This window comes from Chlamydomonas reinhardtii, chromosome 5 (genome assembly GCF_000002595.2).
Source record: "Chlamydomonas reinhardtii strain CC-503 cw92 mt+ chromosome 5, whole genome shotgun sequence".
Classification (NCBI taxonomy): domain Eukaryota; kingdom Viridiplantae; phylum Chlorophyta; class Chlorophyceae; order Chlamydomonadales; family Chlamydomonadaceae; genus Chlamydomonas; species Chlamydomonas reinhardtii.
This window is the reverse complement of record NC_057008.1, coordinates 1492443-1520056: the sequence shown is the minus strand read 5'-3', so window position 1 is coordinate 1520056 and position 27614 is coordinate 1492443. Positions and strand designations below refer to the sequence as shown.

General features: G+C 64.0%; 4 protein-coding genes across 6 annotated transcripts in view; 1 reads left to right on the top strand and 3 right to left on the bottom strand.

Annotated features, from left to right (window-relative positions):
- Positions 1-2005: 2005 nt before the first annotated feature.
- CHLRE_05g243700v5 (uncharacterized protein) lies at positions 2006-8139 on the bottom strand. Its single transcript, XM_043062462.1, has 4 exons — positions 8011-8139; positions 7491-7586; positions 4315-7331; positions 2006-4133 (listed from the first exon to the last, which is right to left on the bottom strand). Exons 1-4 carry the CDS (start codon positions 8019-8021, stop codon positions 3589-3591), a joined length of 3669 nt encoding a protein of 1222 aa, XP_042924686.1. The 5' UTR covers positions 8022-8139; the 3' UTR covers positions 2006-3588.
- A 3648-nt stretch (positions 8140-11787) lies between these two features.
- CHLRE_05g243803v5 (uncharacterized protein) lies at positions 11788-14089 on the bottom strand. Its single transcript, XM_043062467.1, has 4 exons — positions 13741-14089; positions 12663-12791; positions 12095-12188; positions 11788-11807 (listed from the first exon to the last, which is right to left on the bottom strand). Exons 1-3 carry the CDS (start codon positions 13893-13895, stop codon positions 12152-12154), a joined length of 321 nt encoding a protein of 106 aa, XP_042924685.1. The 5' UTR covers positions 13896-14089; the 3' UTR covers positions 11788-11807; positions 12095-12151.
- A 2398-nt stretch (positions 14090-16487) lies between these two features.
- Positions 16488-24959, bottom strand: CHLRE_05g243802v5 (uncharacterized protein). Its single transcript, XM_043062466.1, has 14 exons — positions 24431-24959; positions 23600-23918; positions 23316-23409; positions 22704-22853; positions 22292-22383; positions 21192-21743; positions 20718-20831; positions 20278-20493; positions 19822-19898; positions 19129-19374; positions 18672-18934; positions 17986-18182; positions 17418-17607; positions 16488-17109 (listed from the first exon to the last, which is right to left on the bottom strand). The coding sequence occupies exons 1-14, from the start codon at positions 24534-24536 to the stop codon at positions 17014-17016; spliced, it is 2712 nt and encodes a 903-aa protein (XP_042924684.1). The 5' UTR covers positions 24537-24959; the 3' UTR covers positions 16488-17013.
- Positions 24960-25149: 190 nt separating this feature from the next.
- Positions 25150-27614, top strand: part of CHLRE_05g243801v5 (uncharacterized protein) — a 19946-nt gene continuing 17481 nt past the window's right edge. For 2 of the 3 annotated variants that reach the window (XM_043062465.1, XM_043062464.1), the window contains exons 1-3: positions 25150-25587; positions 25976-26224; positions 27129-27299. In XM_043062465.1, coding sequence (XP_042924681.1) covers positions 25489-25587; positions 25976-26224; positions 27129-27299 — 519 coding nt within the window. In that variant the 5' untranslated portion in view covers positions 25150-25488. Of the gene's footprint in view, positions 25588-25975; positions 26225-27128; positions 27300-27382; positions 27413-27614 lie in introns of all 3 variants that reach the window. The other variant, XM_043062463.1, reaches the window with a different exon arrangement.

The following is a 27614-nucleotide window of genomic DNA, read 5'->3' as shown; positions in this document are numbered from 1 at the left end:
CGGCGTGCGTGACTATGGCAACAAGTACCGGCCGCATGTGGTGTCCGTGCAGCCGCTCGTGTGTGCGCGTACGCCATATGCACCTGGATGCTTATAAGCGCACGGATAACAGCTGTTATCTTGTTATGCTGCGCCCGGGGGCGGCCGTGTGTTTGGGGCGCGTGTGCCCTAGACCCTGACCGCGAGGTGTAGCCTGCCTGCGGGCGCGGGCATGCAGGCGCTTGCGCCCCTCCTGGTACAACCCGTGCGGCACTTGTTTTTGCGGCCTCGTCCGGTGGCGCCCGCTAGAGGGACGGTGCCTTTGGGGACGCCGGGGCGGGGGCTATTGTAGCATCACTGCATCAGCGAACAGGTGGGCGCCCAGGGGTGCCCTGTGGGCGCCCAACACCTCCCGGGGTTTCTCAACCCCATCTCTCCTCTGGAGCTTTTGACAATGCACGTGCGGCGTTGCTCAGCGCGTACCACCCCTGCCACTGTATGGGTATTCTAGTTGTGTATGGTAGGGGTGGCTGGGTGGGATCACACGACATGGGCTGGCAGTGCGATTGCTCAGAGGCTTGGGCGACACAGGATGGAGACACGCATGGGCAAGTCGGAATGCCGCAGCAGACGGTACATGCTGGCTGGACCAGGGGCAGTCGAAGCAGCCGCATGCAGTTGAAGCGCCCCCTGCGCTTGCTCACCTCGCAGCAGCAGCGGCAACGCGCTGGATGTGGTAGGCCGCGGCATGTTGTTTCCTTGATTGTTAACCTGTGTGCGTAGAAGCTTTGTTAATTTGATGGCGGCAAGCCAACGTCTCGACAACCCCGCGAGGCCGCGATCCCCATCCCCACCAATACCCCCGCAGCGCCATGCCCCGCCTTCCACCCCGCCACTTCCCGGCCCCGCCCCCACCCCTGCTCGCGGCCCCCCTCCGCGCGACTGTTCAGTGCTGTTGTGCACGCCACCGAGTTCGGGCCGCCGCCGCCACCCACCCCCACTACCACCGCCGCCGCCGTACCCGACGTAATCTTCCAGACACCGTTGTAGCATGCCGATACATTGCTTGAGCCTGCCCTTACGAGCTTAGCGGCGGCGGCGGCGGCGGCGGCAGCGGCGGTGGCGGCGGCTCGCGTCCCTGGGGTTCGCATACCGCACACCAACGATCGTCTCCTGCAGTCCTGCTGCTGCCGCATTGTTGCCGCCACCCCGCCGCCCGCAGCTGCTTCCTCGTCGTTGTCGGGCTTTCCAACTCCGTGTACGTAGACGCACTCAGTGGGGGCCGGTCAGAGGGAGGGGCGGTCAGGGCCAGGTTGGTCTCAGGTCGGTCAGGGCTGAGAGCAGTCAAGCTAGCGCGGTCAGGGTGGTCGGGACCAGGGTGCGTGGTAAGGCCAGTCAGGGTGGTTGGCGGGACCAGGGTGGTCGGGACCAGTGTGGTGAGGGTGCGTGCCTGCGTGGTCACGGTCGATCAGGGCGATCAGCATTCTGAAGCGCCTATGATTGCTCCCATCGGCAAGGGCTTTGCCCCAAAATCACGTCTTGCGCAGACATCTCGCGCCTGACTAATGCGTGTGTCTGCTATGATGCGTGCTTACGGACACTGTCTGTTTGGGAGGCCCCTTGCAGATCGCGCTGAGTCGACCTTGATCAGCACTTGGGTGACCTCGTGCTAGCGGAAACCGATGGGGCCAGCACAAGGGGTAGGGGTTCCTAGGCCAGACAAGCGCAGGCGCTACAGCTTCTGCCGACATGGTCGAAGCGCCACCAGCGCCGCCAGCACCGCCCCTCACCGCCAGCCAGGGCCCGTACGTGCCACCACAGCAACGGCCTGGCCGTGTCCCCTTCCGAACTGCTGATGGATCTTTGCTTGTGGGCTGCGTGCTGGCAGTGTTGCACTGCACAGTCACTGCACTGCACATCCCTTTGGGTCAGTGCGCCACGGATTAGTACACAAGACGCAGCGGGGATCGTAAATTCACCCTGATAGGCATAGTGCACTGACCCGGAAAGGGATAGTGCGGCGTGATAGTACGTTGGGTTAAAACGAAAACAATCTCTCTGATTGTTAAAACAAGATACGACCCCTGGTCCCGTGAGAACAAAAGCAAATATGTGCTCGCGCCTGTAGCAAACAGATACCGTAGGTGCCTGCTCGCTCGGCATGCATGCATGTTTGCAGTGCATGCCTGATGGCCGAGGAAAGCAGAGCCCGTCCGCGACGCAAATGCTTTCCTTTTGCGTTGATGGCAACCTCTGCTATGCTAGCATGCTGTAGCCAACCACCAACTTTACTCATGCACACCCGAGCTCCGTCCCCCAACTGCGGCACAGCACTCAAGCACGTGCGCTAACCAGCAGGGTGAGGCAGCTGTCAAACCACTAAGTCGAACCTGCTCGCTCGACAATCGGCCAGAGAGCACAGAGCCCGAGCACTCGTGTCACATTCCTATCACATGAAGCATACATGACTTGAAGTACGACACAAGCGGCCCTCGCTTGCGATCGAATGTTATACGGCAGCACGCCGGCGCGTGCAATACGAGCTGCCGGCGCCAATGTTGCAGCTCTCACCACGTGCCGTCACCGCCGCCACTACGCCGCCCTGATGCGGCTCTGGGAAGCCGCCGCCGCCACCGCTGCTGCTCCTGCTGCTGAAGCTTCCTCACCATTTATTGCCCCTTGAGCCGGGCCGGCGTTGCACTTGCCAGCAATAATCTCGCCGGGGACAACCGCAGCAAGACATGGCCGCTTGGCCATCCCCGCCATCACCCAATTCTGCGTCGTGCCACATGTGGCGACAGCCACGCAGATCCACACTATTCAGTCAGCACTACTCCACAGTGAATGAAACACTTGACTGCCCGATAGTGGCGTGCACAACCTCGTTCCAATCCTCTTCATGCGCATGGATGCCACAATGCCATCGTAAGGCACCCTTGCAAACGGCAAGCCCTCCTGATCTACATGCATGCATAGCCCCGTTCCACAACTGCAACGCATTATGCATCAGAGAGCCAAGGCACAGCGGAGTTAAACTGCGTGCGAGCGCATACCAAGTGTGAATATGCAAAGAAGTGAGCGCGGGTCGCGCGAAGCGCACAATGCGGGCACTCGTCACAACAACGCGTGTGGCGCGAGTGCCTGGCCTGTGCCGGCCGTGGCCGCAGCAGCACATACGTACCCGTGCGTGGATGCAACCCTCGCCCGAGCCTGCCACCCCAGGCTAGCTGCGGCTCTTGAGGAATGATCTATCTTGGCAGCTCATGTGTTGCTACTACTTTATAATAGGTACAGGGCAAGTAGGCATGGCTTGATAAGAAGGCATGTCCCAATTATCAAGTCATAGAGGCGGACTCGAGACCACATTGCGGTCAAAAGAAGAAATATTGCAAGTGCTTTTGTTTTGCAGCAGCTGCTATCAGCACTTCCCCATTAAGCTTTACTTCCGCGCGCGCGCACGTGCAAACCCATCTCGCCCATCCGGTCAACTCTGTTGCAGTGTGACACTGGCCCGGCATGCCCGGTGTCCTGCCATGATTTCCTTCGCACATGCCGCTCTCACCACAGGCCGTCGCCGCCGCCCTGGTGAGGCTCCAAAAAGCCCTGCTGCTAGTCCTCATGCTGCTGCTCCTGCTGCTGCGCGTGCACGGGCCGTGCAGGCTCCTGATGCCGCGCAGGCTCCTGCTGCTGACGCGCAGGCTCCTGCGGTGTGGACATTCCGCCCGCCGCTGCTGCCACGCCGCGCTGCTGGCCCCGCTGCGGGCTGGGCGGCCGCGGCGGCACGTCGTATCCCTGCTGCTGCTGCGGCGGCTGGTGGTGGTGCTGCTGCTGCTGCGGAGGAGGCGGCATGCCGCCGCCCGACGAGCCCCACTCCTCAAAGCCGCCGGCGCCGGCTCCGGTACTGTCACTGGGACCGTACCCGCCGCCAAAGCTCATGGGCCCCGGCGTGTCAGCGCCATAGCCGTCGTCGGTGCCAGCGGGACCCGCGCCAGTGGTGGCAGTAGCAGTGGCAGTAGCAGTAGAAGGCGCAGCACTGGTGACGGGTGGCGGCGGCATGGGCGTGGGCATATCGCCTGCTGGGCCGCCCAGCTCGCCAGTTGAGTCGGGCCGTGGCAACCGCGCCGCGCCGAAGCGAGTGCCCTCCTCCAAGCCACCTGCAACAACCGAAGATTGCAAGCTACATGAAGGACTGACCGAGACGGCGCCGCCCACAAATAAACACGAGCGAGCAGCAGTGCACATTGACATACGACTCACATGCAAGCACCTGTACAAAACCTTGCCAGCATGCATTACGCAAAAGGACTCGCATGGCGGACGGACGCGCGGACTCACCATAAGTGCCGGGCACGAACAAATCACTGCCGCTGCTGACCTGCAGGCCCGAAGAAGCCGGACCCTGCTGCGCGGAACGGGGTGCAGGTGCCGGCGGCTGCGACTGCGACCGATGCGTATGCTGCATGGGCGGCATAGCCTGCGCCGGCATTGGCGCCCCCGAAAATTGGGTGCCTCGGCGGCGCTCAAAAGGCTGCTGCTGCTGCTGCTGCTGGTGGTGCTCATCGAAGGCGTCCTGGGCGTACGACGGGAGCGGTACCATGCCCGGAGCGGGACCGATCTGGGGCTGCATCTGCATCTGCTGCTGCTGCTGCGACGGCCCATGGGAGTCGGGCAGCTGGGGATGGGCTGCTGGAGGAGGAAACATGCCCTCACCATGCCCAACCAGCGCAAAAGACACATTAGGAAACTGCATCTCGGGCCCTTGAAGCTGTCCCTGTTGCTGCCCTTGTCGGTGCTGCTGTTGCCCCAACGGCAGCGGTGGTGCCAGTAGTGGCGCCGGTCCTGCTGGCACCGCGCGCACATCAACGTCATCGCCCCCGGGCCAAGGCAGGTCGAAGGGCGACGGCAACGAATGCCGCTGCTGGTGCTGTTGCTGCTGTTGCTGCTGTTGCTGCTGGTGCCGAGGCGGCCCCATCTCGCCCGCCTGCTGCTGTGGAGCCAGCCCCGGTCCCAGCCCCGGCCCCACCTGCTGCGGCTCAGGGTGCTGGGCGTGCTGTGGGTGCTGTGGGTGCTGCCGCTGCTGCATCATCATCACGTGGTGCTGGTGCTGGCGGCGGCGCGCCTGCATGGCCTGCCACACAACGTCCTCGTCACCCCAACGCTGACGCGATTCGCGCACGTCCGACAGAATGCGCTGCACGGCCGGGTCCCCGCGCTGCTGCTGGGGGTGCTGCTGGTGGTGTTGCTGCTGCTGGGGTTGCTGCTGGTGTTGCTGCTGGTGCTGCTGGGGTTGTTGGGGTTGTTGGGGTTGCTGGGGGTGCTGGGGATGCAGGTGCGGCTGGTGTTGGAAGTGGGGCTGCGGTTCGGAGGACCGGCGGCCCGGTAGCGGCGGCGGGGCACCGTACGCGTCACTGATGTGTGGCTCGGCACCACCGGCACTGAACGGCCCTCCAAACGCAGCCTGCGGTTGCTGCTGCTGCAAGTGCGATAGCGGCGGTGCCATGAGCGGCAACAGGCCGCCGTGCTCGCGCCCGGCGCTGTCCCACATCTCGGCAGCACCGTGTGGCAGCGGCGGCAATAGTGCGCCCGGCACGTCGCCCGTGCCGCCACCGCTCATGAGCCCCAACGAGCGCCGGTGCATCCCGGCAGGCGCTGACGGGGAGGCGAGTAGCGGGGGCGCATCTGCCAGCGAATCCGCAAAGGCTCCAAAGGGATGTGAAGCCCCGGAGCCGCCGGGGCTGCCGGCAACACCGCCATAGGACGCGAAGGCTGCCTGCTGCTGCTGCTGCTGCTGCTGCTGTTGCTGCTGCTGCTGCTGCTGCTGCTGTTGCTGCATGCGCTTTTTCAAGGGCGACTCCTGCTGCTGCGCCCACTGCTGCGCGTGCGAGTGCAGCGGCTGCAGCGGCGGCAGCGGCGGCAGCGGCGGCAGCATGGCGAGGCTGCTGGAGTCCCGGCGGCACCCTGCGACGGCAGCCGGACTGTCCAGCCGTGGCGGCTGCTCAGTGCCTGTGCCTGCCCCACTGCCGCTACTCCAGCGACCTCCCTGCGCCTCCAGGGGTTGCTGCGGGTGCAGCGGCGGCTGCGCCTGCAGGTGGTGCGAGTGAGGGAAGCCGCGGGGACCGCCGACGGCAGCGGGGAGCTCGCTACCATGAAACGGCGGGTTGGCAAGGGCGAGGTGTTGTTGCTGTTGGAGGTGATGATGGAGGTGATGATGGTGGTGGTGGGGTTGCAGCTGCTGGTCCCAGTTGTTTACCTCGTCGCTACGCCGGAAGCCGTAACCGCCGTAACCGCCCGCCACACCCGCCGGGCCTGCAGGACCCAGACCAAGCCCGCCGTAACCGCCGCCGGCGGCGCCGCCACCACTGCCGGCGGGCGGCAGCATCTGGCCCCCAACGTTTTGGATTCCACCCGACCACTGCGGATCCAAATCCACCGGATCACGATCGCTTAAGCGCGGCTGCAGCTGCGCGTGCGGCAGCCCCTGCGAGCCCGTCAACGGCAGTAGCTGCCCCGAATGCCGGTGCGCGAGCGTGGGCTGCAGCCGTTGTTGCTGCTGCTGTTGCTGAGGGTGCGGCGGGAAGTTCGCGGCCCAGGCGCCGCGGCCCGCATCCATGGGCGGCGCCCGTCCGTCGTCGGACAGCTGCAGCGGCGGCAGCACCTGACGATTTCGGTCGCCCGCCGCCGCTGCCCCGTGCGGCCCCTCGTGCCAGGCGCCGGGCTCTGCACCCCCCTCGCTCAGCCGGTATGGGGCCGGCTGCAGCATCAGCGGCCCCCCGTCACCGTACGACAGCCTGTGAGGCTGCTCCTGCTGCTGCTGCTGGTGGTGGTGATGATATTGTGAGCGCGGCGGGGCTCCCATGAGCGCGCCGCCGCCGCTGCCAGCGGCTGTAGCACAGGCTGCGTCCAGCCCATCAGTGGCAGTAGCAGTCAGGCGCAGGCTGCACAGGGGCCCGCCGCCGCCAACGGGCGGCCCGGCTGCCGTGGCCGGAAACAGTTCCCCAGCCACGCCGAAAGTCTGCATTGGCAGCCGAGGGGGCGCGCCGCCGCCGCCGCCGCCACCACTGCCGTGCAGGTCGCCGCTGCTACCGACGGCATCCAGGCCGCCACCGCCGCCGCCAGTGTGCCCGCTGCCGCCGCCGCCGCCTGCGCCGCCACCGCCGATGTTGTAGCGGACAGCGCCAAAGCAAGGACCGGCGCCGATGCCAGGGGCCGTGGCGTCGATCTGTCTGGGCACCCCCAGGGCCGTTAGCTCCCGCTCCACTTCCAATGCGGCGTCGAAGCCCCGTTCGTCGAAGGGCTCCCCCGCCTCTGATGCCATGAGCTGCTTTGCATACTTGTACGCGGCTGTTCGAGATCTGGAGTACGCAGGGAGCAAGGAGAGATGAAGTTGGGTTGTTTTGAGGTGAATTGAGGGGACGCGTTTGTGGGACAAACGCTGTGCAAGCCCCTTGCCCATGGCCGTCACACACCCCGCAGTTGATGCCCCCGGCCCCACTCTGATTTGAACCACGTACTTGGCATCTGGCCCGCCTTTGTCGACGGTGACCGGCAGAGCGCGCGCATAGGCCTGGAGCAGCGGATGTCGGAATCCCCGCTTTGCCTTCAGCGCCCTGAGTGCCACATGCAGGAGGTCGCGCGGTCACGAGGTCCGTATGCGCGAGTATGTCACGTCACAGCTTGCACACAGAGGCTCGCGGCTGAGAACTCAGTAGTAGCGTGCAGCTACGACGCACGGATGGCGAACGTGAAGCCCGTTATATGCAGCTGCCCGTCAATGTATGCATCGGCCCAACACAAAAGTCGCTAACCCCCCAACCCCTGAAATTGCGCGAGCGTACCCGTAGAAAAAGTTCTGCCGGTCAGTGCAAGTTGCCGCAACGACGTCCAAATGATTATCAGCGCCAAGGGGGTTACACACTTAGCAACATGATGGTGTTTCATGAGATCATGTAAACGGCAGCAGCAGTTTGTAAGTATATATATGCGGAAGTACACTGACGTCGTTTCCCAAGCCCGCAAGGCACTTGCAATTACCTTGACTTCATTTTCTGCGTGACGCAATCCAGAGGATGAAAGGGCAGGTAAACGGAAGGCTTGTAAGAGTCCCGTAACCACTAGCACATTGTCGGCTTACAAGGTGGCTACCAAATTGCTTGCGTGTACGCATTACATCCCAGTTGAGTGCTTCAATAACTCTAAAAGCAGTTTTGCACGCCGCATACTACGAAAAGCATGCACAGCAGACCTGGCAGTGGCTACGTCCATTCTCTGCTGTACCTGAACGATCATCTTTCAGTCGCTTAGAAATTTCGGTCCACTGCATAGCAGGTGAAGTAGAACCCAAGGTCAGAAGCATCATTTCGGCCTTCCGGCGACAGCTCCTGGACAACTGCCCTTACTCTGTTTCCACATTGGACGTGAAGCAAAATGAGACGCTTGACCGCGTCCGGGCTCCACTCGGCGCGCGTCCGTCGAGCGTCAAGCCCGGAGGGGAGGCGCGCCATTTGCCTCCCGCCCCCCTCGCCTCTCTTCAAAGCTGCTAGACCAAATAAATGCAGAATTAATCAAACTCTTCGGGCAATGACCTGCACATTAACACCAGCGAAAGAAATGCCAAATGGAGACGACGAGGCCTCCGTAGGTGTTCGGGCATATAATCGCTCATGCACAGTAGGCATTCAAGCTGGACATGGGTGTGTGTAGGCAGTCCAGGCAAGTCGAGCGAGCGAGGGCTGTTTCATCGCTGGTTACAAACTCCTGCCCATAGCCGTACCGCTTCAATGCATTGCGTTGACTTAGGTCTATCACCCGGACTTGCACCAACCAGCGCAATACCCCAAGATGCGGGCGGGAAGACCTGAAGGGAGCGCGTTTCGCACTCTCGACTGGGCGGTTGGCTGTCCGGGCTGTCGCCTGACGGTCTTTGCCATTTGCCTTGGGTAATATAGCTGTGTAAGTATAAATCAGTTAGCGTTTCACAGCGTACACAAGAATGCGAGCTGAGCGCTCACAGTCGGCGACTTTAGCCCTAGCGAACACACGGTAGGGCTGTTCCTATGAAATCCTGCGAGTCGTAAGCTTCTGTGTCCCGGTTCCATTAGTTGCTGGAGCATTATGACGTGCGTAGAGGCGGAAACTCTAAACGGGCATCGTAATGCTCACGGCAGCAACTCCTGCTGACAGGGCCGGCCAGGGCCGGCCTCTTGACTACGCGCGCTGCTAAAAACCGTTGATGGACCGCTAGCTGTACTGGCACTCAAGCTTACGTCAGGCAGTGACTGGTGGAATGTGGCGAGCCTCAACATACCGCCGGACCTGAATGGACCGCAGCTACCACAGCAGGCTGGCGCGGATCGGCCGCTTGCCCAAATGATTCTCGCTTGTTCATCCTGTCAGGTTCCAAGTCAGGCTGCGCCGGGCACGGGTTAAGCACTTAAGCCACAGAACGGGGCTCCGTGCTCCATCCGGCTCCGGCTGCTGGTTACCTTGCGAACCAGGGGAGGTAGGTGGCTTCACGGACGTCCCGAGGGTTTAGCACTTTAGCCTGATTGGGCAGCATGAGTGATTTTGCTTGCCGAGCGGCAAGGCGTGTAGGCAGTTGGTCAGCAGGGCCCAATGCTTAAAGACGCAGCGGCGCAGCGGTGGCGGGCGGGGAGATAGCGGGGGTGGATGTTGTGGCGATGGATGGATGGGGTACAGCACGCCGGGCGGGGGTGCGTGGCTACGGGGTGGCTGCTCAGAAGTGCTGCACCCTCGCTCGCACCCTCAAGTACCCTCACGCCCAGCAGTGTGTGTCGGGGTGTCGGCGATTATGCATCCTTGTGTTTGTAAGCAGGTGGTGACGAAGGACTGGGCGTGAGGCTCTGAGCCCTATAGCTATTGGACGACATGATATGTAAGGGCGCGGTAAGGGCGGGAGCGGCGGGACGCGCATGTGGGGGCGTGGCGGCGGCGCCGCGGGCAAAACAGGCACCCCTGCTGCCACGTGCTCCACGCGCATCCGCAGTCGAGCACAACGAACGGGACTTGCCGCCCGCCACGATGCAAGCACCCGTGTCCACACTTCTGCAGCCGTGGTGTACTGTATGCATAGCATGGATCACACATGCACTCATGCATGCGTCTGCTGGCTGCTGCGCCCGCACGCACCCAATCCATGCATGTGCCTGCTGCATGGTCAGTATCGTATCCTAAAGCATCGCCGATATCAATAGATGAGGGCAAACGCCTGGAAGCCGCCGAGGAGGCCACCTGCAGCTGCCCGATGCACTACTTGGGCCACCCCACTCAGCGAGCATTCACTATTTCGCTCTGATGCAATTACCGGTACCCTCCTCAGCAGCACACGTGCTGCTGCTTGCAGTGAGGCGCGCGCCCAGCCACCTAGCGGCCAATTTGCACTGGCCGCCTTACTCTTCACCTCTCATACTCTCCGTGTTCACGTACCCGGCTGCTGACTCGATGTCACAGCCGTTTGCTTGCAGACTTGTATACCCGCCCGCCCCTGGCTACACAGAGCCTGCCCCTGGCCCCGCCGAGATGTGCGTCCAGGACTTACCACGGAAACAAAGTGCGAACAGGGCTATACTAATGCCACACTCATATCATCATCCAGTGCGGCCCCCGCAACACCCGCTACCTCCCCACCACCCGCGCCCGCCGCCAGCGCGCTCCCCGCGCCCACCACTGCCTCGCCGCCGCGCGCCCTCGATGTACAACGACGCGCTTTTGCAGCTGCACTTCTCCTTGCCACGCGACTGTTTCCTTACGGGATTGGCTCAACGTTAAGCCCTCGCGCCCTCCACGCCCAGCCACCCAGCGCCCCCATCACAGCCTCCATACATACGCCGCTCCGCCGCCGCGTCCGGCGGCCGCGCAGCCACCACCGGGCTGCCGGCGCTGCGCGCCGCGGCCGCCGTAACCGTTGCCGCTAACCCCGGCGGCGGCGCCGCCAGTCGCACAGGCACGCAGCCACCGCGCTACCTGGTCGAGCGAAGCCGAGTCGGACGACGGACGCGCCGAAGCCAGGCGCGTCAGTGCCGCCGCCGCACGCCGCCGCCGCGTGGCACACCGCCGTTGCCGCCAGCACCTCGCCCTCGCCGGCGGTGCTGCCGCACGCGGCGGCGCCGCGCGCCGCCGCCAGGTCGTGCCAGCTGTCCACATCAAACACGGCCTTCCACGCCAACTGCCACTTGTTGGCGTGCGCGGCGCGGTCCGCACGTCGACAGCGGCCACAGCCGCCGCCTTGGCGGGCGCGCTGGCGGCAGAGGCGGCGGCGCCGCCGGCGTGGCTAACGGTGGCGGCGGCGGCGGCGGCCTGGGCCTTATCGTCCAGCAGCACGGCGGGCTGCATTGGCGCGCCGCCTGCAGGCAGGCCCAGGCGCGCCTGCGCAGGGTCATATTGCAGAGCAAGCGCGTGCCAGTAAACGTACAACAATGCAGACACAAGCTACAGGAGACATACTGCGTATGTGCGCGCGTATGCTAGGTAGAGTCCACGCTAGCTGCGCACCTGAAGCCCCAGCAGCCGCAGATGAAGCCGCAGCGCCGCTCCCTCCGCCTGCGGCGCACCGCCCGCACCGCCCGCCCGTGCCGCGCCGCACTCAGCAGCCGGCGGTAGCTGCCCCGTGCACCCGCGCCCGCCGCCGCCGCCTGCTCTGCCTTGCCCTGGGCCTTGCTGCCCTTATCGCCGCCCGCATCTGCCGCCGACACGCTCTGGTGCAGCGCAGCGGCGGCGTCGGCGAAGACGGATGTGCGCAGCAGGTGGGTGGCGAAAAGGCCGGAGGCGGCGACGGGTGGCTGCGACTGCAGGACGGTGCGTGGTCATCACGCCTGCGGCGATACGAGGCAAGCGAGGCAGAGGGGGTTACAATCATGATTAGTTAAGGAAGGGGTAGACGGTAGACCATCTTGCGGAAGATGAAGCGTTAGGGGGAGGGGGGGTCGGACCGTGCAGTCGCGGCCGCACCCGGCTCCTCCTCTTCACAGCGGCTCCGCTGGCACAGCCTTTCATGCTCCGGTGGCCCCTTTGTTGAATCCGTCACCTCATGCAACTCGCGCTCGATTGCCCTGTGTCGTTTCCTGCTAGCGCGTGTTTCTTTTTACCGTGTAGGGCTCACCTGCTGCCCTGAACTGCGGCGGCAGGTCCAGCAGTCGGTGGGCCGGCCGTCCCCTACCTAGGAGCCGGCCGTACACGTGGCCAGCAGGCAGCGTCTGGGATAGGATTGCAGACAGTTTGGAGGAAGAGCGGTTGGGTTGACAAACACACATCAAGTCAAGAGGAAGATTAGCAGCAAGAAGACAAGCAGCGACGGAAAGCATCAGCTACAGGACAGGGGCCGTGGGTCGCCACCTGCGCTGGGGACGCACACCCGCCCCGCACCACGAGTGCGCACGTGCGTGCGTGTGTGCTGATGTGCGCGAGCGACGGGGCAGCTGTGTGGCGCCACATGAAGACGCAACCGGCACACCTGCTGCCGCCGCCCCCACGCCGAGCTGCTTGCTCGCGCTTGTGCCACACGCATGCATGTCCGCGAGTGTGCATGCACCGCGGCTTTAACGCGACTTGCAGGCCGCCGTGTCCGTCCGGTGCGCATAGCACGTGTGTCAACGGCAGCTGCAGCCGCAACGCTTCCAGCGCCGGCATACCCATACGTACCCATCCCGACCGGCCCCCTACCCATCCACCTCGTATTCCAACGCGCGCTGCTCCCCTGCCCCGCCTCCGCGACCAGCCGCGACAGCAGCGCCGCCGCCGCCGCCGCCGCCGCAGCCGCCGCCGCAGCCGCAGCCGCCGTGTCGCGCTGGTAGGTGCGCCTGCACGGCGTGATGGGTGTTATGAGTGAGTGAAGAGTATGAGGAGTGATGACTGATGAGTAAGCGGGATGATGTTGGGGCGGTGGGCTTTGGGCAGAGGCAGGCAAGGCAAGTGGATTACGGAGTGATCCCGAACCCCAAGTGCACAGGATTGCGAGCATTTATAATCCTGGACCCTCTTCGGTGGCGGCCCTTTCCAGCCGCTCCTAGTGCCACCACCGCCGCCCTCCCCACCTCCAGCCCAGGGGTCGTATCTTGTTTTCAGGACAATGTCTAGGTTCAGACAAAAACGGCCGGCCTCCAGCCTGCGTAGAGCCACCACCGCAAGCTTCTCACCGTTCTCAATCAGCGTGCTATGGAGCAGGCAAGCCGCTCATGGCCAGACACTGCAGCAGCAGCAGCAGCTGCAGCGCGTGTCGCGATGACTCCTTGTCAGCCAGCCGCTCAGCCACACTGACAGCCCCGCTGCCGGAGGCGGCGCCGCTGCCGTGGCGGCGGCTGCGGCCACCGCCGCCGCGCCGCCGGCCCACTGCTTTGGCCGCAGGTCCAGCAAATCAGTGCTGTATGTGGTGACCGCTGTCGGCAGTCTGGGAGGCGGTGGCTGGTGGTGGTGAGCGCGCCCAGCAGCACGCCCCGCCGCCGCTCCAGCCCTGCCACCAGCGGCTGCATCAGATAACCGACGACCGCCGCGATCGCCGCCGCCTAGGTAAGCACGGCGTCTAGCAGGAGGTAGGCTCGCGGCGGCGGCGGGGTCCAGCCCGACGGCGGCTGGCGCCGCCGCCGGTGCTGCCGCGCCCGGCGTAGCCGCCATACATGGCGGCGATCTCCACAAGCAACGCCCTAGGTAGCGGAGAGCATGTATGACCCAGTGCGTGGCGGCAACGACGTCGCCAACATCATTCCCAATGTTATCCCGCTTACCCCGCATCAGTCATCTTTCGCGGGGAGCGCGACCCAGCGGCCGGCGACGACGTCGCCGGCTGCGCCATCGGCACCGCCAGTGCCGACGGTGGCTGTGTCCGGGTCCTCCGCCGGCAGGAGTAGCGCTGCGGCGGCGCTGAGCGCGTCGCCGCGTTCCAGCTCCACGGGACGTGGCAGGTGCATGAGGGCGAGCTCTAGGTGGCGGCGCCAGACTCGCACCGTGCTTTGGATTGTTAAATGTTAAACACACACCCTCACTCTTGCTGGCGGCAAGTCTGAGTGCAACAGCAGCTCTGCGTTCCACGGCCTGTATACCTACTTGGCTCTCTCGGGTTCAGGAGCCTTGCGACCCTTCTGGGGCTAGCTGTGCGCGATGGGCTTAGGGATAGGCTCCATACGCATCAGCGGCGGAATTGAGCGGGGCCTGACCGGCATTCGCAAGGACTCCCTCAAGGCGGCGTCCGCCCCAACATCATTCCCAACATCATCCCGCTTACCCCGCATCAGTCATCTGGGAAGCGGGATGATGTTGGGGCTGATGTTGGGGCGGCGGTGGGCTTGGTACGCACTCTTCTTATGTCTTTTCGTTGGCCCTGGTCGTGTCGTCCATCGGCCCAGTCGGCCCTGGCCACACGCCCACTGAGCCAATGGAGCCGATGGACGACACGACCAGGGCCAACGAAAAGACGTAAGAAGAGTGTGTCGACCCTCCCTTGGTCGGGGGCGTTGGGCGCAGAGTGCTCGCCGCCGTTGACCCGAACGTGGCGGACGCCGCCTTGAGGGAGTCCTTGCCAATGCGGTCAGGTCCCGCTCAATGCCGCCGTCTGCAACGCCCTGCTGCATGGCCCACAAGTTTGCATCCATGCATGGAGTTATGCACACTGCTGCTGTCTGGAGAGCACCTCCACATGTCATCATCACCGTTGTCCGTGCGTGCACACTGCAAACGAACACACACACGCACACACGCACTCACACACACACACACACATATATACACACACACCCACACCCACACAACCCCCCCCCCCCCCACACACACACACACACACACACACACACACACACACACACACACACACACACACACACACACACACACACACACACACTAGGCCACACCGGTAGCCATGACATCGCCACTGCACATGTGCCCTAAGGCATGTGACTTAAATTTCAAAACCATCAGCCACTTTGTTGCATGGGCATGCATGCATGCATGCATGCAGGACCAACTTATGCACACGTGCATGTCTTGCAATGAACACGGCCAATCAGGCCGTGCATCATCCACCTGTGTACGAACCTCTCTCTCTCACACACACGTCGATTTGATTAGAAAATGGTCATACACCCTCACTTTCGCTGGCGGCAAGTCTGAGCACAACAGCTCTGTGCTCCATTCAGTTCCGCCTGTTGCGGGTGGCAAATGCCCACACGCCCACTGAGCCGATGGACGCCACGACCAGGGCCAACGAAAAGACATAAGAAGAGTGCGTCAACCCCCCCCTTGGTCGGGGGCGTTGGGCACAGCGTGCTCGCCGCCGTTGACCCGAATGCGGCGGATGCCGCCTTGAGGGAATCCTTGCTATCCTTGCCGATGCCGGTCAGGCCCCGCTCAATGCCGCCGCCAATCCCCAAGCCAACTACGCACAGACCCAGGCCAACTACGCACGGACCCAGGCAAATCGCAAGGCTCCTGAAGTCGAGAGAGCCACGGGGCTTGCCATCATCGGGGGATGGGCCGCCGCTGCCACCGCTGCCGCCGCTGCCGCCGCTGCCGCCGCTGCCGCCGCTGCCGCCGCTGCCACCGCTGCAGCCGCTGCCGCCATTATTTCCAATATTGCCGCTGTAGCCATCGTGGCTATGGCTTGAATGCAAGCCGGTGCTAGGTGTGGCAGCATCTGCTGCAGCAGGGGGGTTGGGAGCGCTGGCACACTGCGCGGGCACGCAAGGAGGGCGACCAGATGGCGCGTGTGCCAAGGTCCCGCGGGTTCACTTCGCAAGCCTGGGAGCCTTGTATCCCGAGCCCAAACGCATGACTCTTGTCTGCAGCACAAGGAAGACACTGGCAAGAGACCACTGACCTGGAGCGAGAGGCCACGAGAGGGCAGGGTATGCCGGGGGATGCAAACTGCCCCGGGACGCGCAGCAGTGCCGCTGGGCCCAGCGCGAGCAGCAAGCTGTCGCATTATCGCCAACGGATACCGCAAAGATATATTTCACGCTCAAGGAGATCCTGGGAGCTCCTACGGCCTTCTGACGGGTGCAATTCAAATGTATTTCAGGAGCATATAGATGTGTCGCAACTGGCTTGATGGAAAGTGGCACGTAAAACTTTATATAAAGGGAAGGTCAGAAGCAAAGCATCTCGGCAGAGCTGCATCGCACCCTTTGGGACTTGATTGCGTGCCGCGAGCTCGCGACTCGATCATGGTGTTCAAGATATTACTACTTGTCTGCGCCGCTCTGGTGCCGATTGACTAAGCCTGACGGTTGAAGCGGCCCTGCTCATGCGCGCGACGGCAAACGTGCAGGTGGGCAGACGTGGGCGGCTTGACGCTGCCTGTGTCTGGGTCTGTGCCTGTGCAGGGCTGTGCAAGGATGTGACAGGCAGCTGGTCGCGATGGGATCCCAGGTGGGTGGAAGGAGGACTGGAGGAGGAAGAAGGAAAGGGGTATTGGAATAAGAGGTGGGGCGCAGCAGGAGGCACGCGCGGTGAGAGCGTGACGATAACTGCTGGAGTGTCCATTGCGACCGGTGTGATGGGTGGAGTGGGCTTCAGCATTTAACAAGCCACAACGCGCTTTACGATCCGCGTACGGCGTTAGTACGCTGCCTTTGCGGCACGTCCATACACGCACAATACATGACACGGCGTCCGACCAGCCACCGCACTCCTGCCCTGCCGCCATTGCAAACTGTTTGCCATCTGCTGGGGTCTGAGATTCGGCTGCACCCTACAGGACTTCACCAACCTGCCTTAACACTGTCCCATCATGCACACCCACACGCCACGAAAGGTGGCTTGCCAGACCACAAAACTACATCTAAAAATGAAGAGTTCAGCTGTGCATGCGTGTAACGGTACGAGTAGCCCCGGTCAGAGGCCGCGGGCCTTGTCCTCATTCCTTAAATGCCATCATTCAAATGTATGCATGCCAGGGGAGGTTGCCTCCCCTACATGACGCATATGATCACGTTTTGTAAAGAACATACAAGGCGCCCAAAAGGCCAACACGATCAATGACACGACTCAATTCTTTGCTGCTACGCCCCTGCAAGCAAGCTGCCATTGGGGTCACTGGACTTGTGCCTCCACCAGAATCTCTGCCAGCTTCAGGGCCTCATCGCTGCCGCCGCCGCCGCCGTCGTCGTCGTCCACGTGAATGTTGATCTGAGGGAGGAGAGTGGTGGTGGTGGGGGGGGTTCATGTGTTGGGGGTGAGTGGCGGACAAGGTAGGTGACGGTAAGGGTCTGGTTGACTATGCGCCGATGACTCAGCAGTTGGATTCCGGTACACGGGCGGCGCCCGTGGCTGCGTGCGGGGACGACGCAAACGACACGCGTCCCGAATCCCGAGTCCCACCACCTGTCAGCCCTTGCCCGCCGCTGCCCTGTCAAGCGCTAGCTTACCCCCCAGAACCGATCACGCCATGTACGGTAAAGCAGCGACAAAGCACGGGGAAAACCACGCGCACCTACCGTGGGTATGAAGGTCCCCGCATTGTAGTAGTCAGCTCCCCGCACGCCGCCGCCGCCGCCGCCGCCACCGGCAGCCGCCGCCAGGGCCTGAACACCCTTGGCTTCCATACCGCCGCCGCTGCTCGGACCCCGGCTACCCGCCTTCCTGGCTGACTTGGCTCGCTGGGCCTCGATCCGGGACCACACCGACCTGCCCGGTGCGTGACCGCGCGCGGCAATGACAATGACGAAATCAAAAGCGCGGGGGCAGTTGCATCTGACTTGAGCACATGATTGATCCTATGACTGAGCACGCCCACGCGCCATGAAAGAGCCACCTGCGCCTATCTAAGAGCTGAATGCAGAGACACTACCAGGACACACACACACACACACACACACACACACACACACACACACACACACACACACACACACACACACACACACACACACACACACACACACACACACACACACACACACACACACACACACACACACACACACACACACACACACGCGCGTCGCCTGCCTTCTCACACCCACACGCCCCCACGCCGCAACCCGAGCCGCCCCCGTGACCCACCCGCCGTTGCTGCTGGTCGCAGCCGCCCACTGCTGGTCGAAGGCGCGTGTGAGGCCGTCCACAAAGCGGGGCCGCGCCAGCCGCGCGCCCAGCCCACGCACGGTGTAGGGCGCCCGGCCGCGGGGGCCCGCCACGCCCGCCGCCACCAGCGCCGCCCCCACCCCCAGCATCTCATAGTTGAGCTCATAGGCGGCGACCTGGAGATCCGCGGGTAACGGGGGGCGGGGAAGTGGGTTAGTGGAGTTGGGTTAGTGGAGCTGGGTTAGTGGAGTTGGGTTGGTGGAATAGGGTTGGTGGAGTGGAGTTGGGTTACTGGAGTTGGGAAGGGGGTTTGAGGGGTTGGCTCATCGGCCGCGGCCTGAGGTTGGGTTGGGTGCGGTGGGGGCGTTCGGGGTGGGACTACTTGGGAGATGGGTCTGGGGGTTGGTTAAGGGGGATGGGGTGGGTAGCCGTTCATGGAGAAGGGGGAGACCACATGTCGGGGGGAGTTGGGCAGGGGGGAGGGAATGGCACGCGAATGGCAGCGTCGGCGACGCACACCGTACACCCGCCCGGCACACTTCCACCCTCCCCCCAACACACTTCCTCCCCACTTCCTCCCCACTGCCTCCCTCCCCACTCCCCCACTCACTCTATTGCATTGGGTTTGGTTTAGTTTGGGCTGGTATATACAATCCCCCACTCACAAAGTGGTCTGCGTCGTAGATCCGGAAGGTGGGCGCCAACGGCCCCCGCACTACCACCAGCCCGTCAGCACTGAAGCACAGCGCCGCCCGCCCGCCGCCCGCCGCCGCCACCAGCGCCGACGTCCCCCGCGAAGTCAGCGACGGCGAGCGACCAATCAGCCCGCCGCCGCCAATGCCGCCGCCGCCAATGCCGCCACCGCCGGCGATGGAATGGGTATCGTCGCCGTCGGGTGTGGCGGCTCCGCCGCCGCCGCCAGCCGCGCCTGAAAGGTTGAGGTCGGGGCAGCGATGACGTTGCGAGTGATGCGGTAAGGCAAGGCATGCGTGTAGGTAAGAGCACAAAAGGTGTGGCGCGTGTTTGCGTATGCGTGCTGCTCCCGTAGGGAATGAACCACAGGCGCGCGCGGGCGCCCTCTCCTTTCGCCCTTCCCTTCCCACGCGCATGCGCACGACTCACTCCTCCGCTTTGCCCTCTCCGCTGCCGCGCTCCCCTCAGCGACACTGCTCGCTCCCTTCGCCCCAGATCGCGGAGTGCATGGCCCTGTTGCTGCACCGCCGCCGCCGCCGCCGCCACAGCTCCGGCGGCTTGCGCCCGTGTCACCCGTGCCAGTCGGACTGCTGGAGGCTGTGGCCGCCGCCGCCGCCGCCGTTGCCGCGTCCGCCGCCTTTACGTCGTCCCAAAGCCCCTTGCGCTGGCGAATGGCTGCGGAAAAGGAAGGGCATCCAAAAGAATCCAGGATTGTAAAGGGTGGGACAGGCCATTGTGTTGCAGGCGCCTGTGCAATGAACTTGCCATGCACATCCACCCGAGAACCGCCGTACGCGCTGTGCAGCTCCTGGCCGCCGCGCATGTATGTTTCCTCGCGCCCCCTCAACCCCTCGCTCGCCCCCAGCCGCATAATCAGCGCCGCTGCTGCCCCCTTGACCGGGTCTTGGTTTCTTGGATTAGATTACCTCCCCCTTACCAGTAGGCTTCAGCCCCCCCCTTCTCCCCTGCGCCCCCGCCCCCCTGCCCCCTGCCGCTACGCTGCCCAAGCCCGCCCGACGACCTATGGTGATGTACCACAGCTCGCATATGCGGCTGCAGTTTCTCCTTGCAGCGCGACTGTTTCCTTTCGGGATTGGTTCAAAATTACCCCCCCCCGCCCACCTGCCAGGAAGGGGTGCCCGCCCCAGGCGGGTAGGTCCAGGAAGAAGCCCAGGCCCACCAGTGCGGTGGCGGCGGCCCTGCAGGAGGAGGGGCGGGAGGTGGAGGAGGTGGAGGAGGAGGAGGAGCAGGAAGGGGAGGAGGGGATGGGGATGGGTAGTTTATATCCATCCCAAAAGTAGCCGTAGCCAAATCAGAACCCATGGAGGGGGTTGCAGGGGCGAGCAGTGACGCACAGCCATGCTTCGCGCAATAGGCGGCTGGAGGGGCAGGGGTATGGAGGACGCACACGCGTGCTGCTTGAACTGTGTCACGTTCATACAGCCCCTTGCCTTCTCTGCGCTACCCGTGCGTAGGAGTCCCCCTCCCCTCCCGCCTTGCATGCACAGCTCCCCCTGCCCCCCTTCCCGCCTTCCCCACCTTCCCCGCCCTCCCCCCCCGCCATCGCCGGGCACCCACTTGGCAATGCGCGCATCCTCCACCGCCCCGCCGCCCGGCAGGCACGCGCACAGCGGCGCCGCCAGCACCTCCCGCCCCAGCGCCCGCGCCGCCACCCACGCCGCGAACAGCGCGTGTGCGCCCGCTCGCGGCACCGCCCCCGGCGCGAAGGACAGCGCCGCAGCGCCGCACGAGCGGGCGGCGTCCGCGGCCTTGCGCCGGGACAGGTCTTCAAGCCTGCGCGTTGCGGTTGGGTGGTTGGTTGGTAGACGTAATGTATGATCGGGCGATCTGAGACGGCTATGAGGCGAGGCCATAGGATGGAATGTGGCTGGCGACGAACCACTGACAACCAACGACCGGCCGGCCACATCCCCCCCAGGTGGTTAGGGTACGCGTGCTGAGACCACCCTTCCCGCCGTCCCTGCAGCACCGCGGCAGGCGAAAGGCCGCGCCCTCACCGCGACGGCACGTCGTCGAAGAGCCGCAGCAGCGGCCTCAGCGGGCTCTTGGGCGCCGCCAGCGGGTAGGCCAGCCCCAGCGGCAGCCAGCTGGTATCGGGGTCGTCGTACGGCCTGTGCGTGTGTGTTTTGTGTTTTGTGTGTTGTGTGTGTGTGTTTTGTGGGTGGTGTGTGTGTGCGTGCGTGTGTGTGTGTGTGTGTGTGTGTGTGTGTGTGTGTGTGTGTGTGTGTGTGTGTGTGTGTGTGTGTGTTAGTGTAGTGTTCGTTGTTGCAACATTATTGCAGTTACCCGGATGCATGTGCGTAACAAGCTCCTCCAGGGCCCACCGGGAGGCCCCACAACTCCCAAACCCCAGCCCCTGAGCCCCCCAGCCCCTCCCCTCCCCTCCCCTTCCTCCTCCCCCCCCCCTCCGCCCCTTACCCGCGCCCTCCCCCCCAGCCCCTTACCCCCCCCCCCCCAGCCGCCACACTCACTCGCCGTACGTCTGCTCATACAGCGCCGCAGTAGCCCGATAGCCCGCCACCAGCTCCGCCCGCTCCGCCTCCACATACCCAGGCCGCCACAGCACAACACGCCGCCGCCGCTCCGCCTCCGCCTCGCCCACCTTGCCCGGCGGCCCTGCCTGCCCCTGCCTCAGGACCCCCTGCCTCAGGGCCTCCTCCCCCTCTTTCCCCCCCTCGCCTTCGGCGGCCGCCTCTTGCTCGTCCTCGCCACCTGCGGAGCTCGCAGCTGAGAGGCCCTCGCCATCGCCTCCTTTGCTGCCGCCTCCACCTCCACCTCCACCTTTACCAGCGCCTTCATCCCCACCCCCACCGCCTCCGCCTCCGCCTCCGCCTCCGCCTCCGCCTCCGCCTCCACCTCCGCCGCCGCTGCCGCCGTACAGGTGCCCAAACAGGCTCTCACAGGCGGCGGCATAGCTGCCGGCGAAGGCAAGGTGCGTGTGCCACATCAGCGCAATGTCGGCTGCGGGCACCAGCAGCGGCTGCTCGGGGTGGGCGGCGTGAAGGGCCAGGAAGCGAGCGTACCTGTGTTTGGGAATGTGGGAGTGTGGGAGTGTGGGAGTGTGGGAGTGTGGGAGTGTGGGAGTGTGGGTGGAGATGGGGATGGGGCGAAGCTGTTCATGATGGAGGGAACGGAGTGATGAAATCACAAGTATGAGGGGCCAGGGCGTGCATCTGGGAAGGGAACCATCGGTCCCGTTTCTTTAAGTTTGTGTGTGTCTGTGTGTGTTTGCGTTTGTTGGTGCCGTTCTATTTTTGCGTGTGTTTGTATGAGAGTCAACCTTGTGTACCGCACATGCGGGAGGTTGGGAATGCGCACGACACCACGGGGCTCCCGCCTACCGCTCCCCCTTCCCTCCCCCCCCAGCCCTCCCTTGGTTTCGCCCCACGTAACGCTTGATGTTCAACAAGATGATCTACCGTCTACCATTTTCTGAATCATGAATGCAGCCCCCCAGCCCTCCCTTGGTTTCCCTTTTACTCCCCTCCGCTCCCTCCCCTTCCGCCCCTGCCCTTTGGCTTGGGCTGGTATCTACACCCCTCCCCTCACCCCTCCCCGCTCCCCTCGCCACCTGACTCGTGCCCGCTGCAGGAAGGCCGGGTCCAGGTACTGCGGCCGCAGCCACGAGTGCAGCAGCCCCGCGTAGCGCTGCATGGACTCGGCCTGGAGCCAGGGGATGAGGATGGGGTGGGTGGGGTAAGGGGTTAACGTTGAACCAATCCCGTAAGGAAACAGTGGGGTAGGGGGCAACAGGGGTGAGGGGCAGGCGTGTTAATGAGTGGGCCCGGCCAGGCTTTTGGTGAGAAGGTTTGGGGGACCGGCGGGATGGAAGGTTAGAGTGGTTGGTGTTGGGGTTGTGGTGTGGTGGGCCGTGTGCGGTCGGGCAGTGGGGCTGACGAGGATGCCACATCCAAGCAGTGCCCCCGCACCCCCGACCCCTGCCCCCTGGCCCCTGCCCCCTGCCTCCCCGCCCTGCCTCTCACCAGCGTCACTGCAAAGGCGGGCGGCGCTGACGTCATGCGCTGTGTGAGGTCAAAGTCGCTGCCGGGCGGCGGCGGCGGCCACACCGGACCGCGGCCCACAGCCGCCCAGGCCGCCCACTCCTCCTGCCGGGAGGGGCCGAAGCCCAGCGCCTGTGCCGCAGGGCGTGCAGGTCGGGAGCCAGGCGGGCAGGTGGGTGGGTATGGGGGTAGGCGGGTGGAGAAGGAGGCGGAGGAATGGGCAGGTGGTGAGCAGTTGAACGGCGGCCGGAGGAATGCAAGGGCACTGTGGATGCCCATCTTGCCGATCTGCCGCCACCTTTCCCCTACCCGCCACGCCGCGCTGGCGTCCTACACTCAACCCGTGCCCCTGCACCTACCGGCCCTGCCAGTCCCCATCCACCCACCCCTCCCGCACCCTCCAACCCACACTCATCTCCCCAGCCCCTATGCTGCAGCTCCGCCACCCTCCTCCCCTCATCCCTCCCGCTGTGTCTTGTTTAACTTGGCATTGGAGTAAATTGCCTCCCCTCTTTTGCATTGGGTTCAATTTAGTTGGCCTGTTATCTACCACCCTGGCTCCCTCCCAACCTCTCTTTCTCCCCCTCTCCTTACCTGCACGCCGCTGAACCCAGTGGCCGCAGCCCGCCCGCACCCCGCCGCCGCCAGCCCACGTAGGTACATCGCCGGGTCCTGCCGGTGCACCCACCTGAGGGGGGTGTGCGTGGCGCGTGTGTGCGTGTTTTTGGAGGGCGGGGGAGGTGTGTGGCTTGTGTGATTGGATGACGGGGGACTGTTTCCACGAATCGCTGTAAAATCAAGCGCGCGCACACACATACACGTGTACAAATATGCACTTACACACATACACACACGCCGCCCTGCTCCGGGCTACCTACCACGCAAACGCCACGTCCATGGGGGGCAGCATGTCACGGGGCGGGACCGCACACGCCGGGCTGCCACCGCCGCCGCCGCCGCCGCCGCCACCGCCGCCGCCACCGCCACCGCCACCGCCCTGAAGCTGATGCAGAGCGTGGTGACGCGGCGAGGGGTCGGCCGCGGGCGGCGCGAGCGAGGGAGGCGCGCTCAGCACGGCAGTAGCATCCGCGGCGGCGGTGGCTGTAGCAGGCTCCGCCTGCAGCTGCAGCAGCTGGGCCCAGTGGTGCTCATAGCGCAGGGCTGCTTGCAGGGCGTAGTAGCCGCTGTAGACGCCGCCTGTGCGGAAGGATGTGTGGAGGGATGCGTGTGTCTTTGCTTCTGTGGCAGTAGAGCAAACGAGAAGAGTTTGGGTCCGCGTGTATGTGTGTGTGGGGGTGGGGGAGATGAAGGGGGGCGGGCAAGGGGGGGGAGCAAGGGACACACGCAAGTGGCAGGGAAGGGAAGGGGTGGCCAGGGGCGGTTGGCCTAGAAGGGCAGGCGCACCCCGCGGAGACTGTAACTCAGGCCAGACCACAAATGCAGCAATTGCTTCAGCGTTTCGTAGGCGTGGCCCGAAACTTGCGTGGATAATGTGCAAAAGCGGACGGCATTGTGGCGACGGTTATGTGCGGTTATGAGGGGCCCCTGGCCAGCTGCCGCTCGCAAGCACGCCATCGTCCCGGGGGCTAAGCGCATCGAGCTTGATGCAAGCGTATTGTTCACCGCCTTGTCGCAAACCCGTTGCAGCACTCACTCCCTCAGCAAACCTGCCCTGAGAGGTAGGAGGCCCATGCCTGGTATTACCATACCTCGCGGGAAGGTATCCACAGCAGATAACAACCTTACGAGTCGAGTTGTCTGAAGCGTAAGCTTTGCAGGCACCACATCGGCGGCGTGAGCGCTGTCCATGGACATGCCCAGCCGAGTGAAGTCTCAGACCACACACGTAAGACAGTGATATGCCACTTATATGGTCACTGCTACTAGCCACAGCCTGAGGCGGCTTTTCTGGCGCTCCGCGTGACTGTAAAAGTTATATGGACGATGCCTTTCAGCAGGCAGCGGTTCTAATGATAGTGAAGAAGTATATATAGTTATGGAAATTTTTAGCTTGTTGTAACGACGATTAAACGGTGTTGTGGACCGGCAGCAACTCAGGTTTTCGGGCTTTCAGGGCCGCAGCATCAATGATGTGGGACGTTGTGAGAGAAGCAACATGAGCAATAAATTTTGGCAATGGCACAAGCTCCAGCGTGCATATGCGCCGGAAGGTCTGGCCGAAATCTGCCTGATTCGGCGTCTCGGTTGCGGCGGTCCTGGTAGCCGCAGATATTAGAAGTGGACGGCCGTTAACGGGATGTACTGGGAGTATTACAATGGCTACAGGGCGGGGCCTTGCAGCTGGCCTACGTTGGGGCAGCCAGGGCAAGGCTGGGGGCCAGTGCACGGCCAGTGGGGGCTTTCGATACTTCGTGCGGCGTGCCCGTCAACTTACTGGCTTGCCTCAGTTGGCACAATCATTTATACTTGCTTCCTGCTGCTACATTCTCACCAGTACAGTATTACGAGCGGCGTAGTCCCTGCTGAAAACCTGCTGGACTGGCCCTTCGAAGCCGAACTCGAGAAATCCTGCACTTACCTCTTTTTCCTTCGCTACTTGCTATCGTATGCTATTCAAACTAATGAGTACATCTTAAACTGTATAAACGCCGCGCCACTGGCGACGGAGAGAAAATGAACAAACCTGCTCGCTTATCCGCTTTCGAAGCCAAAACATGAATGTTTCAAGCATAAATGCTGCAGATTTACATGCTTGCATAAGGCGAGGTCGGGGCTAGCGAGCCTCTGCGCCCCGCGAGGACGCGCCATGACACTTGAAAAGGGGAAACACTATGGGCAGGAGTCTTTGCAGCAGACCCTGCAGGATAAGGCGCGGACGCGGCTCAACAACCCGACGCCCCACCAGGTCCGCTTGCGCCAGGCGTGTCGCACTGTGCATTTGCTTCGCCTGCCTCCCGCGCCGGGCCACGCGCCATATCAGGATGCTTTACTAGAATGTACTGGTGGGGGCCGCTTCAACGGTCATCGGAACTGCGTTGCGCGGTACCGGAACCAGAGGACCACAGCGCCCGGCAAAGGGGCAGCCCCGCCCCCCCCCCCCGCTCCCCTTTGCACCAACCACCTGGCAACCGTCCGCACGCAGCGACGGGACTCCGCCGACCACACACCTGTTTGAAGGTGCACGCGTGCCGTCTTCTGCCCCTCGACCCAGCCGCCTGGGCCCCCATCCCAATGGTTTATTTGGGGCTTATATTGAACTAACCCCATCCCAACACCCACCCGATCAACCGCAGGCGCCGCAGCGCGAGCGCGTCAGTCGGGCACAGGTCCCGGGCCATCGCAGCTCGCCGTCGCGGCAGCGCCGCGGCAGCAGCAGCGCGCGTGGAGGCGGCGGCGCCGGCGGCGCCGCTGGCGCTGCGGGTGGCGATGGCGGCGGCGGGTCGGGCCGGTCTTGGAAGTCCCTCATCCGGCCTGATGTCAACATGGGCGTGCCTACCCTCATGATGATCCTGGAGCCCAATGTGGTTTGGGAGCACACGCAGGTGCGGGCGCGTGTGGCGGGTGTTTTGGGGTGGGGTTGGGGGTGAAGGTGGGGTTGGGGTTGGGGGTGGGGGTGGGAGTTGGGGTTCATGTGCCCGAGCCCTGCGATTCGTGGGGGTTGGGGTGGCGATGATTGGTGAGGGGGGAGCGCACGGCGGCGGCGGCATGTGTAGGTAGCCGTGGCAGCGGCAGTGGCAGAGGCCGCGGGAGCACGCAGTGGTGGCGGGGGAAGCAGTAGCAGCAGCAGCGGCGGGAGGAGGAGCAGGAACAGCAGCAAAAGCAGGAGGAGAGGAGGAGCAGGCGCAGGAGCAGAGCAAAAAGAATGAGGGAGGAGCGGAGCAAAGGGCCAGGCAGGGAGCTGCCCCGCGGGGCGCTGGACATGCGGCAGCTGCGGCAGCTGCGGCATGGGGTCGGGTGTACTGCGTTACAGGGACCGGTGCGGCTGCATTAGTTACTAGCAGCTCGTGGTATGGCTTCTGTCAGCGCCCGGGGCTGCGCGGCACGCGTGACGGCCCTGAGGGGGTGCCTGGGCGCCCTACGCCCCCACACGCACGTGTGCACGTTGACACGCGTGCCCCCTCATTCGGTGGACAGCGGTGGTCTCGCGAGCTGCATCTCCACGGGGGGCTCGGGTCTTACACACATACACGCCTACACAACACACACACACACACACACACACACACACACACACACACACACACACACACACACACACACACACACACACACACACACACACACTCATTGGCGTTATCCTGCCAGCACCCACACACCCGCTCCCTTGCGCTATCCCTCCACACTCCCTCTCAGCACCCTGCACCCTCTGCTCCCTGCGCCCTCTGCTCCCTCCACCTACTCCCACACACTCCCACACACACCCACACACTCCCCCTGCCGCGCCAGGCCTTCGTGTCCGCTGTGGGCCGCGAGGTGGAGGCCAGCGTGACGCCCGGCGAGTTCTTCCAGGGCTGGCACCGCGGGGGCCGGCGCGCACACGGCTGCTACGAGGGCAGCTACTGGGAGCTGATGGGAGACTGCGACGAGCTGGCGGACATGCTGAAGAAGCTGGCCAAGGTGGGGGGGGGGGAGAAGGGGGGAGGGGAGGGGGGCGTGTGTGTTTTGGCGTGGCGTGGCGTGGCGTGGCTGACTGCGATGAGCTGGCGGACATGCTGAAGAAGCTGGCCAAGGTGGGGGGAGGGAGAAGAACGGGGGAGAGGGGGGGGGGCGTGTGTGTTTTGCGGGGCGCGTGGCGGGGCGGGGCGGGGCCGACTGCGATGAGCTGGCAGACATGCTGAAGAAGCTGGCCAAGGGGCGAGGGGGCGGGGGGGCGGGGGTGGGCACGCCCCGCAAGCTGGCCAAGGCATGGGGAGGAGAGGGAAGGGCGGCGGA